Below are 19303 nucleotides of genomic sequence, written 5' to 3'. Positions count from 1 at the left end.
TGATGCTTTTGCCGGGAACAGGTCAGGAATGCTCTTCAGAACTTCTGTTAAGTTAGTAAGTAATCTAGCTAGAAATGCGTTAGATTTACTTTTGTTAAATAGCTGGTAAAATAGGTTGTGCTGAATGGAATGTATATTCCTATTTTTGTGTCTTTTTGTAACTTAAGGTTTTGCCTAGAGGGATTCTCTATGTTTTGAATCTGATTACCCTGCAAGGTATTTACCATCCTGATTTTACAGAGGTGATTCTTTTACTTTTTCTTTAATTAAAATTCTTCTGTTAAGATCCTGATTGCTTTTTCATTATTCTTAAGAACCAAGGGTTTGGGTCTGTGTTCACCTATGCAAATTGGTGAGGATTTTTATCAAGCCTTCCCCAGGAAAGGGGGTGTAGGGCTTGGGGCGATATTTTGGGGGGAAGACGTCTCCAAGTGGGCTCTTTCCCTGTTCTTTGTTTAACATGTTTGGTGGTGGCAGCATAGGGTTCAAGGACAAGGCAAAGTTTGTACCTTGAGGAAGTTTTTAACCTAAACTGGTAAGAATAAGCTTAGGTGATCTTTCATGCAGGTCCCCATATCTGTACCCTAGAGTTCAGAGTGGGGAAGGAATCTTGACAGCCAGACTAATCAGCAAAGCCAATGATGAGAGCCTACGTGAAAAGGCTGCAAAACACCAAGCCTCTGAACTGCATTGACATGCAGAAAGCCTTATAAAACAGTCACTGTCAAAGACAATTTTAGAAGTACTTAATAAGGCTATTAAGAATGCTGGAGACAGAACACAGTTTATGCAAACAAATGTCGCTGTTGCATCATACTTTCTATTTAAGCAAGAGATACCACATGCTACAAGCCAGAGGCCAATGTTAAGTCCATTGTCACTTGTTAATCCTGAAGTTCAATATTGGTTCCTAACAACACCAACAGATGCTCGCTATCTTTCTGCAAGAAACTTAGCTGACTGATTAGAAGCATGCAATACAACAACGAAGGACTCAGCAGTTGAAAAAGTTAAGAACTCTCTCTTCACATTCAAAAAATGTGCCCACGTGGGCTGATGAATGCACCGATAGAAATTGGCGTCAAGTATTACGTCATTGCATACATTATCTTGATGTCAGTGGCCGTCCAGAAGACGCATTTGTAGATGTTCAGGTATTAGAAGACATATCGGCTGCACCTGTGACAACTCGCATTATAGAAGAGTTAAATGCTTCTAAACTGGACTCTAAACAGATGGCTGCTTATGCATTTGATGAAGCTCCAGACTTCTCTGGAAGACACAGTGGAGTACAAGCTTTGCTCAGAGGAAAGTGTAACCCTAATGTCTCCTATATACACTGCAGAAGCCATCTACTCCAACTAGCACTAGCATGAGCTGCAGAATCTCCAAAAGACATTAAAAAAGCTATACATTTAACATCTTCATTATACTCTTTTTTTCCGCAAGAGTTCTGAGGGACTAAACGTCTTGGAAAAAATAGAAGATACACTGGGAATAAAGTACAAATTAGTCCAATTTGGCAAAACCTGCTGGCTTTTTCATGAGCGATCCATGACTGTTGTCTTAAAATTACTGCAACCATTACTACTGGCTTTGGAAAGCATCTATCAAGATGGGACGGATCTAAGTAGTGAGGCTGGTGGACTACTTTTGCTACTAAGTTCAGAGAAGACTATCGCCATTCTGTCTCTTGTAACTCTACCGTTGAAACCACTTGCGTCATTAAACAACACATCTGCTACAGCAGTAGTAGATCTTTGTCCAGCAATAGAAACAACACTTGGCTCAATCAGAGAGAAATCCATTGAAAACATACTGGAAGAAGCAAAGGCTTGGTTCAGAAGTTGACTAATTAAGGCACTTATATTGACTCCTTAAGGGAAGAGGAAAAGAAGTCTTCGTTAAGCCATCTGAAAAAGCACACATACTTCATTCTTACAAATCGACAACAGCGACTTCTGGATTTTACTCAACCTCTACATAAAGCTTTTACAGATGACTGTCATAAAACATGTCTATCCCTCTGAAACTTATAAAACACTGACAGTTGAGCAGAGTGAAGTGTTGCCAGCGACAGGGCTGCTGTGTGATCAGGACAGAATAGAGAATTTGAACACAGAGTGGAATATAATATGATGAACGAATGAAGATTTGACTTCAACTTCATCATCACTAGTGGTTCAACCCATTCTTTGTGCTAGGTTTCCTAAAATGAAAGACGTAGGGATTAATCTCTTGCAATTCCCCATCACAAGTAGAGTGTTCTTCATCCTCATTGAATAGAATTCTGTATTCCGAAAAAATAGAATACATTCTGCCTGATCATGAGCATGTCATGAAGGACTGGAAATACCGGAGACACGAGAAGCCACCAAAGATGTAGGCACTGCATTTGAGATGTTCATGAACAGAGTTGTGCAAAATTACAAGACACCAAGAAGGATGCAGCTGTAGTGCTTCACAACAATAGGCTTGAGTAGCCAATTTTAATCTCTGTGATTTGAAAACACGAACTAAATCTAATTAAATGGCCGCAAAACGTACAAGGGAGCCACACAGCTCACCCTCACCCTCACGGGCTCACCACGCCTGGGCCCTCACCCCTCTGTATATTCAACCCCCCCGCCATTTCAATTCCTGGGGGGAAACACTGGTGGAACGCTACCAACAAAACCCATTCCCCGCCAGAGCCTAAGAGCAACACCTTCCGCAGGGCCAGGGCCTGGGCCTGGGCCTGGGCCGTGAGACCCATGAAACTCCACCGCCCCGCCCGCGAGCGCCACAGGGCGGATCCCCGCTCCCCCGCGTCTCCCTCTCTCGCCCCGCCCCGGCTTTTCCTCGGCGCCCCGCCCCTCGGGCTCATTCCCAGCGCCCTCTCTTTCCTCGCGAGGCTTTTATATTCTCGCGACATTTCAGGGCCGCCATCTTACCTGTTCGTGTTGCGGCTAAGGGGGAGGGGCGGGGACCGCGCGTTTGGGAGCCACGGTCCGGGCTCGGGTCCTTCGTTTGTCCGGGATCTTCCCCGTGCGGTCGGGATCTTCGGGGAGGCTGCGGCGAGAGCGGGGGCCCGCCGGGTTCCGAGCCCTCCGCGGCGTCGGGCCCTTGTCCCGTCTCCGGGGATCTAGACTGAGCTGGGCAGGCAGCTCGGGCGAGGGGCGCGGAGGAGCCGGGACCCGGCCTGCGGCCGGGGCGGAACCGCCGCTGCTGCTGCCAGGGAGGCGGGGGGCCCGGGCCGCTCTGGATGGTGGCGAAAATGATCATAGAAAACTTCGAGGCCCTGAAATCCTGGCTCAGCAAAACCTTGGAGCCCATGTGAGTAGCTGGGGTAAACCTCCCCTCACAGAGCCCGTGTGAGTAACCGGGGTTACCCCCCCTTCCTCCGGGCCACCGCTCCCCTCACAGAGCCCGTGTGAGTAACCGGGGTTACCCCCCCTTCCTCCGGGCCACCGCTCCCCTCACAGAGCCCGTGTGAGTAACCGGGGTTACCCCCCCTTCCTCCGGGCCACCGCTCCCCTCACAGAGCCCGTGTGAGTAACCGGGGTTACCCCCCCCCTTCCTCCGGGACACCGCTCCCCTCACAGAGCCCGTGTGAGTAACCGGGGTTACCCCCCCCCCCTTCCTCCGGGACACCGCTCCCCTCACAGAGCCCGTGTGAGTAACCGGGGTTACCCCCCCCCCCCCCTTCCTCCGGGACACCGCTCCCCTCACAGAGCCCGTGTGAGTAACCGGGGTTACCCCCCCCCCTTCCTCCGGGACACCGCTCCCCTCACAGAGCCCGTGTGAGTAACCGGGGTTACCCCCCCCCCTTCCTCCGGGACACCGCTCCCCTCACAGAGCCCGTGTGAGTAACCGGGGTTACCCCCCCCCCCTTCCTCCGGGACACCGCTCCCCTCACAGAGCCCGTGTGAGTAACCGGGGTTACCCCCCCCCTTCCTCCGGGACACCGCTCCCCTCACAGAGCCCGTGTGAGTAACCGGGGTTACCCCCCCCCTTCCTCCGGGACACCGCTCCCCTCACAGAGCCCGTGTGAGTAACCGGGGTTACCCCTCCCGGGACGCCGTTCCCCCCACAGAGCCCGTGTGAGTAACTGGGGTAACCCCCTGGGATAATTCCCTTCCTTCCTCCTCAGAGCGTATGTGAGTAGCCAGGGTAACATCTCCTCTATAACAGCCCGTGTGAGCAACTGGGTAAACCTTGCAGCGTTCTGCACCCCTCCCCTATAGAGCCTGTGGGAATTACTGGGATAAGTCTCCTAAAACACTGTCTTCTCCCCCACTGAGCTGGTGCGCTTTTACAAATGGTCAGTGGGTTTTAAAAATTCTAAGTATAAGAGATGTGGGTTGAAAGCTCTTAGATGGAGGGTAGTTCTTAAGCAGAACATGTAGTTGTGTACCACAGGCAGCAACTTAAGTGTAGAAAAGAATTAGAAAAATGTATCACTGGAGTTAAGATTTGTTGTTTTATTTTTGAGTTCTGTTTTTCAAGAAGCTTAATTTTAATTTAGGAATGGTTAAAAGCTAGTTTTGAGTTATTTTGTGTGTGAACATTTCTAAAAAAGGGGCAAAAGTTTTTGCTGGAGAAATGATGCGTAATTCTGTTATGAGACACTGTATGCACACAGAGGGAATTGCTGGAAGTCCTGTGAGGACTGGTAGCACTCAAGTGGGGCTATTCTATGTCCACAACGCAAATGTGGTCATGGTAGCAGCTGCTGAACTGTGTTACCTCAAGCTTTAGCCTATACTCCCTGACAAATCATCCAATCCGAACTGAAAATACCATTGCATGGTAATTAAGAGGTTATGTGTATGGAAAGGACTCAAGTTAGAGGCAATCAAGTTTTAATTCAAGTTAATTTTGCGATGAAGAAACACTCTTAGATAGACTTACAGGAGTATCTAGTTATGCCAAAACTGTCGAGCTGCCCAGAATTCAAATGGTGCAAAGGAGTTTGTCATCCTTGCCAAAAAAAACCCCATAGCTCGGAGCTGTGTTGTACGCAATATGAAGGTGGAACTCTTAGGACATGTCTACACTACAGACTTATGTCGGTATAATAACGCTGCTCAGGGGTGTGAAAAATCCACACTCACTTTTCCGGTTGACATAGCTACCACTTCTCATGATGGTGGGTCAACTAAGCTTACAGGAGAAGCTCTCAGTCAGCATAGCACATCTTCACTTAAACACTGCAGCTGCACCGATGCGGCATTTCAAATATAACCCTGCCCATAGGAGTAAGTGACCTAATAAAAGAAATAAAAATGTTATTAAAGCTAATGTTAAAATCATATAATACACAGGTTGAGGAATGAGTGTTTGTGCATCTGGATATAGTGCTTGGATTATCCACAAATACCAAGGTCTTCCAGCAATTCCCTCTTTGTGCTCAGGAAAGACGGAAGTTCTCCCACAATTCACTGAGAAAGAGTTCCTAGAGCATCTCAGCGCAAAGAATGTACCATGGAATGTCCTCCTAGAAGTCTTAGTGCCACACATGAATGAGTGCAGTGCCGGTGTGGACACAGCGGCTCCAGTATTTCCGGGTGTGGCTGCTCTCATTCAAACTGGACTAATAAAGGGATTAATTTGGGCATAGATATATTGAGCTAACTGTAGTGCAGACATGCTGTGACAAATGCAGCTTGTCTCCACCTGCTTATGAAGTACAGCACTGTGTGGTCTCTGTAATGGAAATACTGTGTCCCTGGCATATCTTCTACACAGGGCTTGCAAAGGGGTCTTCAGAAAACAGCCTTAGGTTGGACATTTGCAGTTCCTGTGCCAGGAGAGTCTCCTCCCCAGGCCATATCTCTGGCTTTTAGAGCCCCTTTATGTCATTCTACCCTATTCATTTTTTGTAAAGGGGCTGAAGTGCAGGTGAGGATCTCATCATTTGTGTTTAACATTCACTAGAACCAAGTTCTGGTTTAGCAAAGGTCTAAGCAGTTTTTTATTTTTATTTTCATTTTCCTTGAGTTTGAGCCACCAGTCTGTAATAGGAAGTTTCTACAGTCTAGTCTCCTGGTTTTGAAAACACTGCTTTGTGGTAACATCAGTGACAGTGGTAGTACTTAGGTGAAACTGTGGTTCTTTATTTATAGCATAAATGTCTTGTTTTTAATTACCTTCTTGTAAATCAAAATTAGTTAAACATCTTCTGTTGGCACATTGACTTTCCTCCATACATGGTTTAAGACTCCCAGGTACCATATATACTTGATTATAAGCTGATTCGTTTATAAGCCTACTCTCCCCCAGCCCCCCCCAAAAGATGGATAAGTAAAAATGGAAAATTTTTATGACCCATTCATAAGTCGACCCTATAATTCAGGGGTTGGCAAACTTTGGCTCCCGGGCCATCAGGATAAGCCGCTGGCGGGCCGAGATGGTTTATTTACCTCGAGCGTCCGCAGGCATAGAGGTAAACCGAAGTAAACAAAGTGTCCCGGCGCGCCAGCGGCTTACCCTGATGGGCTGGGCAGCAACTGGTGGGGAAATTTTTTGGGGGGAGAAGCTGGGGGTCAGGTGAGTAACCCCTGTGACCATCCCCCACGTGACCCTACCCGTAGCCTGGGACCCCCACACTCTTCCCATCCCATCCCTTCCCTCCTTATCTGGTGAGGATGTCTCTGGCCTGGATGGAGCTGCTCTGGCAGTCTGGGCAGCAGAGCCGCAGCCTGCTCCGGCAGGCCAGGCAGCATGGCCACAGCCTGCTTTGGGGGGTGGGGCCGAGTGGCACGGCTGCAGCCTGCCGGCCCCGGAGCTGCAGCTGGGGGGAGAGCAGCGTGGCCAGAAGCGGAGAGACTCTGGCTCCACCTCTTCCCCTCTGGCTCTGCTGCCTTTTCTTGCTCCCTCTGTTGGGGGGAGGGGCTGTGTCCCGCCTCTCCATCTCTATACCTGTTCATAAGCCGACCCCCTTCTCTAATGCTTCCCTTTTTTACTAAAAAAAATTAGGCTTATGAACGAGTATATACGGTATTTAGTTTTTTTTTTTCTTTTGGTTTGGGATCTTTGTGCAGGCTTACTTGGTTTGCTAATTCAGATATATAGAAAAAGTTTACTGTTTAAAATGTGAATTAAAGTAGAGTTTATATGCCATAAAGGCAAAGCCTCATTAAAATGGAAAGTGTTCCTTTCACTGTGCTATGGATTTTCAGATTGTAACTACTTATTACAAAGAGAATAAAAAACAAATTGTTTAAACACCATTTCTAACTAATATATATAATACTTTCATTTACAATATTACATGGCAAAGAATCTGTCAAAGCACTCCGACCATTATTAGTTTCTAAACAGTCTTTCCTTCTTTCCATCATTTTACTCTTATCCAATTCTATATTGCTAGCTTTCTCAATTAACTGTACTCAAATTCTTGCTCAGTCCCAACTCTTTTGTAAATTCGTAAGTTAGGTGAGTGGTGTGGTCTGTCCCACTCTGTTGCTTAATAGAATGAGCAAGTCAACTGTTTAGTGACCGTTAAGGTTGTGGCTGGATACCACCCAAAACATTAAAAGATTGGACAGTCTTAAAATGAAAGACTTGTGCATCCTTTCTACCTTAGTGTTAATTAATAGCATAGTAGGTAATACAATCAACTAACTCTAGAATGCCACAAAGCTTTCTTTTCCATCTCTAATAGATACCAAAAAGCGATTATGTATCCCAACTTTGTCAAACTTACGTTCTAATGTAAACAGTGCATTTATATCAATACTAGCAACAGATCAGCACATCTGATTGTCTCAAGGCTTGTCTTTACTTGCTTCTGTAGTGCTTCAGTGTAGGTAATCTACCTGCCCAAGAAGTGGTAGCCAGATCAGCAGAGAAATTTGTCTGTTGACCTAATGCTGGCTGTACACGGGGCCTTAGGTTGTCTTAACTACCTTGCTCAGGTGTGTGGATTTTCATACTGCTGAGTGACGTAGCAGGGTTGAGCTAACATTTTAGTGTAGACCAGGGCTCACATCCCGTAAGGTTGGAAAGTTACTCTTCATTAACACTGCTGAGGTAAATGGACTTTACTGGAGTGTGTTGTGCTGCAATCTTAACTGCCATTGAAGATAATTTTTGTTGGCTGATTTCCTGGTTTTATATACCTCTTTTGTGTACCTCAGTGGACAGCTCTCTAGAATCAGGAAAAAGGGACCTGTACCTACTTGGGAATCAGGGAGAAACTGCTGCTGTTACTGCTAGTTTGCCCTCCTGAAGAGTGAGAGTGGCTGTGAAGTGATTTAGTAATCTGGGTCTATGCTTGGTTATATACTACGTATGTATCCGGTGAACCTTGTAACCGACACTTGTAATCCCTCATAACTCAAGCCTGACCCCAGATGTACAGTACATTCCCTCTTAACTTGTGTAAATTTGATTTTAAATATTAGCTTTAATAAAAGTTTTAATTCTTTGTTTATAACACTTTATCCCCATTTAAAAGTTTACTGAAAGTGAGCACAACAAGAACAGCCCTGCACTTGAGCATTGACAACATGACTTGTCAATTGGAGGGAACCTTTGTGAAGGAATCTGTCATTGCTCTTCTACCAAAACACTCTCATGGAGTCTCATCCTCTGGATTGGGCACAGAGTGGTATGCAAGCATATTCTGACAAGTGAGGCACTTTGTAGGCCAGCCACTGTGGGAAGATGGACACACATTCCCAGTGTGTTACACAAATATTTACCAGTTAGCAATAGAACAGTGGTGATCAAGAACCCCAGATTCTATCACTGGCTCTGGGAAAGTGTAGGATTTACAGTGGTTAGAGGTAAGTTAACTGACACTGCTTTAGTGACTTTGAAAGAAAATCAGATGCACTGGGATAAGATTGGCTTTTTCATGTTAGAGACCTGGGTAACCTCTCTGATGGGTACGGATCAGCATTCATGTTGCACTCCCTGTCAGTTCCTGGCCTGAGCCGGGGAAACTAATGATCCATCCAGCGGACCAAATTCAGTGATGAATCCTGATCATGGGCCTCCTTGAGGCACGTTGCGCCGACACTAAGAAAACTAATTTTAAAAATAATGGGGACTGTACAGTACCTATTCCTTTTTTTCTGAGGGTATGTCTACACTACGGAATAAGGTTGAATTTATAGAAGTTGTTTTTTTAGAAATCGGTTTTATATATTCGAGTGTGTGTGTCCTCACAGAAAATGCTCTAAGTGCATTAAGTGCATTAACTCGGCGGAGCGCTTCCACAGTACCGAGGCTAGAGTCGACTTCCGGAGCGTTGCACTGTGGGTAGCTATCCCACAGTTCCCGCAGTCTCCGCTGCCCATTGGAATTCTGGGTTGAGATCCCAATGCCTGATGGGGCTAAAACATTGTCGCGGGTGGTTCTGGGTACATATCGTCAGGCCCCCGTTCCCTCCCTCCCTCCGTGAAAGCAAGGGCAGACAATCATTTCGCGCCTTTTTTCCTGAGTTACCTGTGCAGACGCCATACCACGGCAAGCATGGAGCCCGCTCAGGTAACTGTCACCCTATGTCTCCTGGGTGCTGGCAGACGCGGTACGGCATTGCTACACAGTAGCAGCAACCCCTTGCCTTGTGGCAGCAGACGGTACAGTACGACTGGTAGCCGTCATCGTCATGTCCGAGGTGCTCCTGGCCACGTCAGCTGGGAGTGCCTGGGCAGACATGGGCGCAGGGACTAAATTTGGAGTGACTTGACCAGGTCATTCTCTTTAGTTCTGCAGTCAGTCCTATTGAACCGTCTTATGGTGAGCGGGCAGGCGATACGGACTGCTAGCAGTCGTACTGTACCATCTTCTGCCAGGCAGGCAAGAGATGAGGATTGCTAGCAGTCGTATTGTACCATCTTCTGCCAGGCAGGCAAGAGATGAAGATGGCATGCAGTCCTTCTGCACCGTCTGCTGCCAGCCAAAGATGTAAAAGATAGATGGAGTGGGTCAGAACAAGAAATAGACCAGATTTGTTTTGTACTCATTTGCCTCCTCCCCTGTCTAGGGGACTCATTCCTCTAGATCACACTGCAGTCACTCACAGAGAAGGTGCAGCGAGGTAAATCTAGCCATGTATCAATCAGAGGCCAGGCTAACCTCCTTGTTCCAATAAGAACGATAACTTAGGTGCACCATTTCTTATTGGAACCCTCCGTGCAGTCCTGCCTGAAATACTCCTTGATGTACAGGCACCCCCTTTGTTGATTTTAGCTCCCTGAAGCCAACCCTGTAAGCCGTGTCGTCAGTCGCCCCTCCATCCGTCAGAGCAACGGCAGACAATCGTTCCGCGCCTTTTTTCTGTGCAGACGCCATACCAAGGCAAGCATGGAGGCCGCTCAGCTCACTTTGGCAATTAGGAGCACATTAAACACCACACGCATTACCCAGCAGTATATGCAGCACCAGAACCTGGCAAAGCGATATCGGGCGAGGAGGCGGCGTCAGCGCAGTCACGTGAGTGATCAGAACACGGACACAGATTTCTCTGAAAGCATGGGCCCTGCCAATGCATGCATCATGGTGCTAATGGGGCAGGTTCATGCTGTGGAACGCCGATTCTGGGCTTGGGAAAAAAGCACAGACTGGTGGGACCGCATAGTGTTGCAGGTCTGGGACGATTCCCAGTGGCTGCGAAACTTTCGCATGCGTAAGGGCACTTTCATGGAACTTTGTGACTTGCTTTCCCCTGCCCTGAAGCGCATGAATACCAAGATGAGAGCAGCCCTCACAGTTGAGAAGCGAGTGGCGATAGCCCTGTGGAAGCTTGCAACGCCAGACAGCTACCGGTCAGTTGGGAATCAATTTGGAGTGGGCAAATCTACTGTGGGGGCTGCTGTGATGCAAGTAGCCCACGCAATCAAAGATCTGCTGATATCAAGGGTAGTGACCCTGGGAAATGTGCAGGTCATAGTGGATGGCTTTGCTGCAATGGGATTCCCTAACTGTGGTGGGGCTATAGACGGAACCCATATCCCTATCTTGGCACCGGAGCACCAAGCCGCCGAGTACATAAACCGCAAGGGGTACTTTTCGATAGTGCTGCAAGCTCTGGTGGATCACAAGGGACGTTCCACCAACATCAACGTGGGATGGCCGGGAAAGGTGCATGATGCTCGCATCTTCAGGAACTCTGGTCTGTTTCAAAAGCTGCAGGAAGGGACTTTATTCCCAGACCAGAAAATAACTGTTGGGGATGTTGAAATGCCTATATGTATCCTTGGGGACCCAGCCTACCCCTTAATGCCATGGTTCATGAAGCCGTACACAGGCAGCCTGGACAGTAGTCAGGAGCTGTTCAACTACAGGCTGAGCAAGTGCAGAATGGTGGTAGAATGTGCATTTGGACGTTTAAAGGCGCGCTGGCGCAGTTTACTGACTCGCTTAGACCTCAGCGAAACCAATATTCCCACTGTTATTACTGCTTGCTGTGTGCTCCACAATATCTGTGAGAGTAAGGGGGAGATGTTTATAGCGGGGTGGGAGGCTGAGGCAAATCGCCTGGCTGCTGGTTACGCGCAGCCAGACACCAGGGTGGTTAGAAGAGCACAGGAGGGCGCGGTACGCATCAGAGAAGTTTTGAAAACCAGTTTCATGACTGGCCAGGCTACGGTGTGAAAGTTCTGTTTGTTTCTCCTTGATGAAACCCCCCGCCCCTTGGTTCACTCTACTTCCCTGTAAGCTAACCACCCGCCCCTCCTCCCTTCAATCACCGCTTGCAGAGGCAATAAAGTCATTGTTGCTTCACATTCATGCATTCTTTATTCAGTCATCACACAAATAGGGGGATGACTACCAAGGTAGCCCAGGAGGGGTGGTGGAGGGGGGAAGGAAAATGCCACACAGCACTTGAAGCACAGCACTTTAAAAGTTTACAACTTTAAAATTTATTGAATGACAGCCTTCTTTTTTTGGGGCAATCCTCTGTGGTGGAGTGGCTGGTTGGCCGGAGGCCCCCCCACCACGTTCTTGGGCGTCTGGGTGTGGAGGCTATGGAACTTGGGGAGGAGGGTGGTTGGTTACAGAGGGGCAGCAGTGGCAGTCTGTGCTCCAGCTGCCTTTGCTGCAGCTCAACCATACACTGGAGCATACTGGTTTGGTCCTGCAGCAGCCTCAGCATTGAATCCTGCCTCCTCTCATCACGCTGCCGCCACATTTGAGCTTCAGCCCTGTCTTCAGCCCGCCACTTACTCTCTCCAGCCCGCCACCTCTCCTCCCAGTCATTTTATGCTTTCCTGCACTCTGACATTATTTGCCTCCACGCATTCGTCTGTGCTCTGTCAGTGTGGGAGGACAGCATGAGCTCGGAGAACATTTCATCGCGAGTGCGTTTTTTTTTCTTTCTAAGCTTCACTAGCCTCTGGGAAGGAGAAGATCCTGTGATCATTGAAACACATGCAGCTGGTGGAGAAAAAAAAAGGGACAGTGGTATTTAAAAAGACACATTTTATAAAACAGTGGCTACACTCTTTCAGGGTAAACCTTGCTGTTAACATTACATACATAGCACATGTGCTTTCGTTACAAGGTCGCATTTTGCCTCCTCCCACCGCGTGACTACCCCCTCAACCTTCCCCCCTCCCTGTGGCTAACTGCGGGGAACATTTCTGTTTAGCCACAGGCAAACAGCCCAGCAGGAATGGGCTCCTCTGAGTGTCCCCTGAAGAAAAGCTCTCTATTTCAACCAGGTGACCATGAATTATATCTCACTCTCCTGAGGATAACACAGAGAGATAAAGAACGGATGTTGTTTGAATGCCAGCAAACATACACTGCAATGCTTTGTTCTACAATGATTCCCGAGTACGCGTTACTGGCCTGGAGTGGTAAAGTGTCCTACCATGAAGGATGCAATAAGGCTGCCCTCCCCAGAAACCTTTTGCAAAGGCTTTAGGACTACATCTAGGAGAACCTCAAATGCCAGGGCAAAGTAATCCTTTCACATGCTTGCTTTTAAACCATGTATAGTATTTTAAAAGGTACACTCACCAGAGGTCCCTTCCCTGCCTGCTGGGTCCAGGAGGCAGCCTTGGGTGGGTTCGGGGGCTACTGGCTCCAGGTCTAGGGTGAGAAACAGTTCCTGGCTGTCGGGAAAACCGGTTTCTCCGCTTGCTTGCTGTGAGCTATCTACAACCTCCTCCTCCTCATCATCTTCTTCGTCCCCAAAACCTGCTTCCGTATTGCCTCCATCTCCATTGAAGGAGTCAAACAACACGGCTGGGGTAGTGGTGGCTGAACCCCCTAAAATGGCATGCAGCTCATCATAGAAGCGGCATGTTTGGGGCTCTGACCCAGAGCGGCTGTTCGCCTCTCTGGTTCTCTGGTAGGCTTGCCTCTGCTCCTTCAGTTTCACGCGGCACTGCTTCGGGTCCCTGTTATGGCCTCTGTCCTTCATGCCCTGGGAGATTTTGACAAAGGTTTTGGCATTTCGAAAACTGGAACGGAGTTCTGATAGCACGGATTCCTCTCCCCAAACAGCGATCAGATCCCGTACCTCCCGTTCGGTCCATGCTGCAGCTCTTTTGCGATTCTGGGACTCCATCATGGTCACCTGTGCTGATGAGCTCTGCATGGTCCCCTGCAGCTTGCCACGCTGGCCAAACAGGAAATGAGATTCAAAAGTTCGCGGTTCTTTTCCTGTCTACCTGGCCAGTGCATCTGAGTTGAGAGTGCTGTCCAGAGCGGTCATAATGGAGCACTCTGGGATAGCTCCCGGAGGCCAATACCATCGAATTGTGTTCACAGTACCCCAAATTCGAGCCGGCAACGTCGATTTAAGCGCTAATCCACTTGTCAGGGGTGGAGTAAGAAAATGGATTTTAAGAGCCCTTTAAGTCGAAATAAAGGGCTTCATTGTGTAGACGGGTGCAGGTTTACATCGATTTAACGCTGCTAAATTCGACCTAAAGTCCTAGTGTAGACCAGGGCTGAGTTGAGGTTCTTGACCTTAGTCAATATAATAATGATAGTTAATTGCATTGGAATTTAAAAATTTAGCTCTAGAGTTCAGGGGTATGTGGTGAAGGAATCTGTCTGTCTCTTCTCCTACTTTCCTGAGTGAGTGACGGTGTTCATGGTGTGGCAGAGTTTTTGTCAAATGAAAATTAGATTCAGTTTGGCAGATGTTTTCTGTGATGGCTAAAAAGTTATAAAATATTTTGTAAACAAACATTACTTATGTATAACTTATTCTAGGAATCTAATTAAGAAGGAGCAACAGTGTGGCCAGATGGGCCTGTCCCAGAACATTAGGTTTCTTACAGAAGGGTACAAGAAAAGTGAGATAATCCAGTTCAAAATTGCCCCAAGAGGTGGCTTTCATTGTCCTATTATTCCCTCTCACTTTGTTTTTTATCAAAACACCATTAAAAAATTTAAACAGTGTCCAAAGTTTATATTCTGGTTCTAGTTTTTGCCATTTCCATGAGATTTTAGCAAAATAAAGGTTGAGAGCTCCTGTTAAAAATGAACTTTGTACTAGCTACTGCTGCACTTTAATAGCAGGTTTCCCTAAGTGTTGCAAGAACAAAATCAGGTAGACGAAGTTAAGAGGAAAATGAGGCTGCAGGAATTTTGACCAACAGGTGAAAACTATTGATGTTCATATTTTCAAATCTTGGGCAAATCTGAGTTTACATTAGGTATGAATAATTGAATGAAGTGATGATCTATAGTACTCATAAGCTGTGGAATTCAGAGGTGTTGACAGTTGTGAGGATAAAGGCTGATGATGACCCATTCCCCCTCTCCTTTGCAGGTAGAAGCTGCAGTCTGAGCTGGAAACTGAGAAAACATTCTGTCCATCTAAATGTTTCAGGCCTTTCTTCCTGTAATGACTTAAATAGTAGTTTAAATGTTTCAGCTTGGTATGTACATGGTCAGTTTCTGTGTCCTTGCTTCCCTCCATGCTTTTCCAGGTTAGAAAAAATTTGCTTGAGAAATAGTTACAAAGGAATTAGAACAGTGCATTGTTCATTCAGTGTGTACTCCTGGGGGAATTCTGCACCACTGCGCAAGTACAGAATTAATTTCCCTCGCAGATTTTTTTTATTTTACTTCTGCAGAAAATAGATTCTGCTGGGGAGGTGATTCAATTACACCTTTCACCCAACAGGGCCTTCTGTGGCACCAGAAGAGAGGTAGCAGGCTCAAGGTTGTAGCAGGCAGCTATGAAAAGGGAGGGAGCAGATGCCGCTTTCCTCACAGCACCTTGTTCGCAGGGCCAGAGGACACACAGGATATATATATATATATATATATGTGTGCGTGCGTGCGTGAATGGACAGAGTGGGACACGTGGGGCTGCTGGGGGTGGAGGGGGGTCACATAGACTGGGGTTCAGAAGGGCTAGTGGGGAGGGGGACAGACGGACAGAGGAGCTAGTGGGGTGACAGCTTTGAGCCAGGGGCTGAATGGAAATGGGGGGTGCAAAGACAAGTGGGGATGGAGAGAAGGAGGGGTGCAGGATCACAGAGGGATAGGAGCAGATGTGCCTGAGTGAATAGGAGAGGCTAGGGGTCAGCGAGGATCTGCATGGGGGAGGCTCCCTAACAGTCCGCTGCTCAAGCTCCCCCACAATCCCGTCCCCCAGAAAAACCCAATATCCTGTTCTATACTTCTCCCACCCACACCCAACCACCTTCCAGTTTCACTCCCAGGCTTCTTCCAAGCAATTTCTTCGCTCTCCCTCAGCTCCTCCTTTAGCCCTGACTCCACCAAGCCTTTGCACTGCTTCTGAGTGGTACAGTAAATGCTTTTCTGTATTGTAGTTTAAATGAATTATTACTCAGAGTTGTTTATTAATATGCTTAGTAAGGAATCTGTTTGTCAAAAATCATTTCCTGAATCTTTTTTGTTGTCTGTATTGTTACAGACATACTTGCTGACAGGTATTTTGAAATAAATTATCAAAATAATTGAAACTGATGTGATTCTATTGTGTTATTTTGACAAATAAAATATGCAGAATTTTAAAATATTGTGCACAAAATTTTTAATTTTTTGCCACAAAATTCCCCCAGGAGTAGTTACTGTCTGTAACAATTTTAAGCACTTATCAACTGTATCCCCTTTTGTTGTAATGGTATAATGTAGACCTGGCATAACTGTTTTAATGGATGCGTGTTTCATAGCATTATAGAAATGTGGGGCTGGAAGGGACTCAAGAGGTCATTATTCCAGCCTCCTGTATTGAGTCAGGACCAAGTATGCCTAGACCATCCCTGGCAGGTGTCCAACCTGTTCTTAAGACTCCAATGATGGGATTCTACAGCCTCCTTTATAAGCCTATTCCAGTGCTTAACTATCTTTATGGTTAGAAAGTTTTTCCTAATATCTAACCTAAATCTCCCTTGCAGATTAAGGTGATTACTTCTTGTCCTATCATCGGTGGACGTGGAGAACAATTGATCGCCGTCGTCTTTATAACAGTCCTTAGTATATTTGAAGACTGTTATTAGTCTCACCTCAGTTTTCTTTTTTCAAGACTAAATATGCCCATTTTTATTAAATGAATCTCTATAACAGAACCATTCTTGACCTTTCCTGCATCCTGGCCAGTCCTTTCTCAAATTCCCTGAATTGCTTCCCTCACACCTTGCCTTAAGAATGCATCAGGGGGGCTCAACACTCTGGTAGTCTTCCTATTGGGTCTTGGTGCCTACATATTCAAAGTTTGTATGTTGTGGGGCTTAGATTCCTGAAAGTTTGCAGTTTGCTGTATCCAGTCCAACAGAGGCTGCCAGACATGCTGGTCCCTTTCTGATGTATTCATTTTAACATCAAGATTGGGTATCTTGATAAAAGTTATGCTCTAGTTCAGTATTTCTCAACCTTTTTAGGTTTGAGATAGGGATGTAAGAGTTTAACTGGTTAACCAATAAGCTTGAAGCTTTCTGGTAACTGTTAAATTCCGCCCAGGGTCCGAGCTGCCGACCCGTGCCCAGGATCCCAGCTGCCGCCCCGCTTGCTTAGGGTCCCTCCCGGCTGCTGGCCACACGCCTAGGGTCCATCCCAGCAGCCAGGACCCCGGGCACAGGGCTGGCAGCCGGGACCCCAGGGATGGCAGCGGAGCCTCACGTAAAACGTTGGGGTGCTGCAGGTAAACGTTTAACTGTGTAACCGATAGAATTTTAATCGGTTACATGATTGCTGGTTTTGCACGTTATTTATACCCCTAGTTTGAGGCCCTTTATTCAAAGTAAAAATGTTCATTGCTACCTTATGTTTATTATAAAAGTAATATTTAAATATGTATCAATAACAATAAGCCTATATGATTTTGACAGAGAATACTTACCTTAAAGTGGAAGAGTATGCCGGAAGTCAGGACTTGAGATTTTCTTTGCGTTAGCTTGTAATACATCTTTCGATGTCTTCCACCTCCAGTTGCCAGTTATGACTCACCAATTGAGAAACCATGGTCTAGTTCAACCACAGATTATTGGATTCAGTGCAAGAATAATTGGGAAAATTTTTGCTGACCTGTTATACAAGAGGTCAGACTAGATGATCATAATGCTCCCTTCTGGCCTTGAAATTTTTATATCCGAGAACCTGTATGTGTGTTTTGGTGAACTAAGGTAGGGTCATTTGAATTCTGTGCCATGTTGAGTCCAAATTTTTTGGTAAAGGTCTGGATTCTGTAGCAGTTTGTTAAAAATTGAGTATTAGTGAAAGTACAGTAACTCCCCACTTAACATCCTCTCACTTAACGTTGTTTCGATCGTACGTCCCTGCTCCATTACAGAACATGCTCGTTTAAAGTTGTGCAATGCTCCGCTATAATATCGTTTGGCTGCCTGCTTTGTCCACAGCTGGCAGCCTCCTATCAGCTCCCCCCGCCCCCCAGCGCCTCCCACCCACCGGCGGACCCCACAGATCAGTGCCTTCCCTTGCTCCTCCTGCCCGTGGCAATCAGCTGGTTTGTGGCTTTCAGGGGGCAGGGAAGGGAGGGGGAGCCTGCATGCCAAGTCCTCGCTTCTGGCTCCGGAAGACTGCAAACCAGCTGATTGCCACAGGCAGGAAGCAGGGGAGGAAGGGGGGAGGAGCAAGGACGCAGTGTGCAGAGTAAAGGGGGAGGAGGTGTGGGGGGAGAAGAGGCGGGTTAAGCGGGGGGCTTGGGGGAAGGGGTGCAGTGGGTGGGCTGAGGGTTGAGCCCCCCTCCCCTGGTGCTTCACAGTAGGGGAAGCAGCCACTGCTGCTGCGCAACCCTACGGCACCTTCGGCCTCCTTGCCTGCCTCATTGTCTGCAGTACCAGTGAGCTGTGCCTGTGTGGAGTAAGGCAGGGGCACCTCCCATTGCTTCATAATCAGCAATGATTATCGTAGTATTAAATTGTTTCTTTAAAATTGTTTAAAACTTATACCTGTATTAAGTTGCTTGTTTAAAATGTATAGGATGCCTTTTGTCTGGCAAAAAAAAAAAAATTTCTCTCGAACCTAAACCCCCCTATTTACATTAATTTTTATGGGGAAATTGGATTCGCTTAACATTGTTTTGCTTTAAGTTGTATTTTTCAGGAACATAACTACAACATTAAGTGAGGAGTTACTGTAATATGAAAATGAATAATGCAGTCCAGTGTTCTGTATTTTGATAACTGAATTTATTTCACATTTTCCCAAAATTTTTAGTTTTGGTATGCTGCAGCAAGTTCTGTACTAGCAGTGTTTAACTGCAATTTGGGAACAATCGGGGGAAGCCTGGAGATTTTGGTAAATGAGTAGGAGACACATGAGGCTTTTGGTACCTGGAAAGGCAGAGGAGGCATTTTGGTATTGTGTTAAACACATTATTTGGATACTTCTGAAATGATTAGCAGTAAAATAGTTAAGTGCTGACATTAAATTGTCCTTTTTTAGGTATCAGGGTTAACAGTCCAGTTAAACAATGGAACAGTTATATATCTTTTAGAGTTATTGCTCCATGCTGTCTGCGACTTGGGGAGAGATTACTGCATGCTTTATGCTTGATTCAAATTTTCAAAGCAACTTAGCTTTGTACCCATAAGGGCTAGAAATATAATTTTTAAAAAATTAAATTTTAGGCCTGGTCTACACTTGAAATTTTGCCAGTATACCAGTGTTGGTTAGGTGTGGTATTTTGGAGACATTTCTATACAGGTAAAAGCCCTTAGTGTAGATGCAGTAATGCTAACATAAAAGTGCTTTCACTGGTCTAGTTTATTTCATTTGCTGAGCTGGTATGTGTTGTTCCGGCAAAAGAACTTTCTTGCTGGAATAAGCTTTCTCTCCACTAGGAAGGATTGCTGGTGGTCTGACAGGGTGGGCTGGCACCAGTAACGGATTACCTGCTGGCTATTTCATGTCT

The 19303-nt window shown here is 46.6% G+C and overlaps 2 protein-coding genes across 5 annotated transcripts in view; one reads left to right on the top strand and one right to left on the bottom strand.

The window, feature by feature from the left end:
• The first annotated feature begins 2937 nt into the window (after positions 1–2937).
• Positions 2938–19303, top strand: part of RBM26 (RNA binding motif protein 26) — a 115399-nt gene continuing 99033 nt past the window's right edge. For all 4 annotated transcript variants that reach the window (XM_073347394.1, XM_073347385.1, XM_073347403.1 and 1 more), the window contains exon 1: positions 2938–3315. In XM_073347394.1, coding sequence (XP_073203495.1) covers positions 3245–3315 — 71 coding nt within the window. In that variant the 5' untranslated portion in view covers positions 2938–3244. The remainder of the gene's footprint in view (positions 3316–19303) is intronic.
• LOC140912643 (uncharacterized) lies at positions 11797–13716 on the bottom strand. Its single transcript, XM_073347370.1, has 2 exons — positions 12961–13716; positions 11797–12372 (listed from the first exon to the last, which is right to left on the bottom strand). The coding sequence occupies exons 1-2, from the start codon at positions 13541–13543 to the stop codon at positions 12197–12199; spliced, it is 759 nt and encodes a 252-aa protein (XP_073203471.1). The 5' UTR covers positions 13544–13716; the 3' UTR covers positions 11797–12196.

The sequence above is a fragment of the Lepidochelys kempii genome, chromosome 1 (assembly GCF_965140265.1).
Source record: "Lepidochelys kempii isolate rLepKem1 chromosome 1, rLepKem1.hap2, whole genome shotgun sequence".
Classification (NCBI taxonomy): domain Eukaryota; kingdom Metazoa; phylum Chordata; order Testudines; family Cheloniidae; genus Lepidochelys; species Lepidochelys kempii.
This window is presented reverse-complemented; position numbering and strand designations above follow the sequence as displayed.

Bases quoted from the DNA above. Each gene is read 5' to 3' on its own strand.
- LOC140912643 (XM_073347370.1), bottom strand. From the start codon at position 13,543: ATGCAGAGCTCATCAGCACAGGTGACCATGATGGAGTCCCAGAATCGC. The intron at 12,373-12,960 runs GTGAGTGTACCT...TTTCTCCACCAG, and splicing joins AGGCAGGGAAGGGACCTCTG to CTGCATGTGTTTCAATGATC.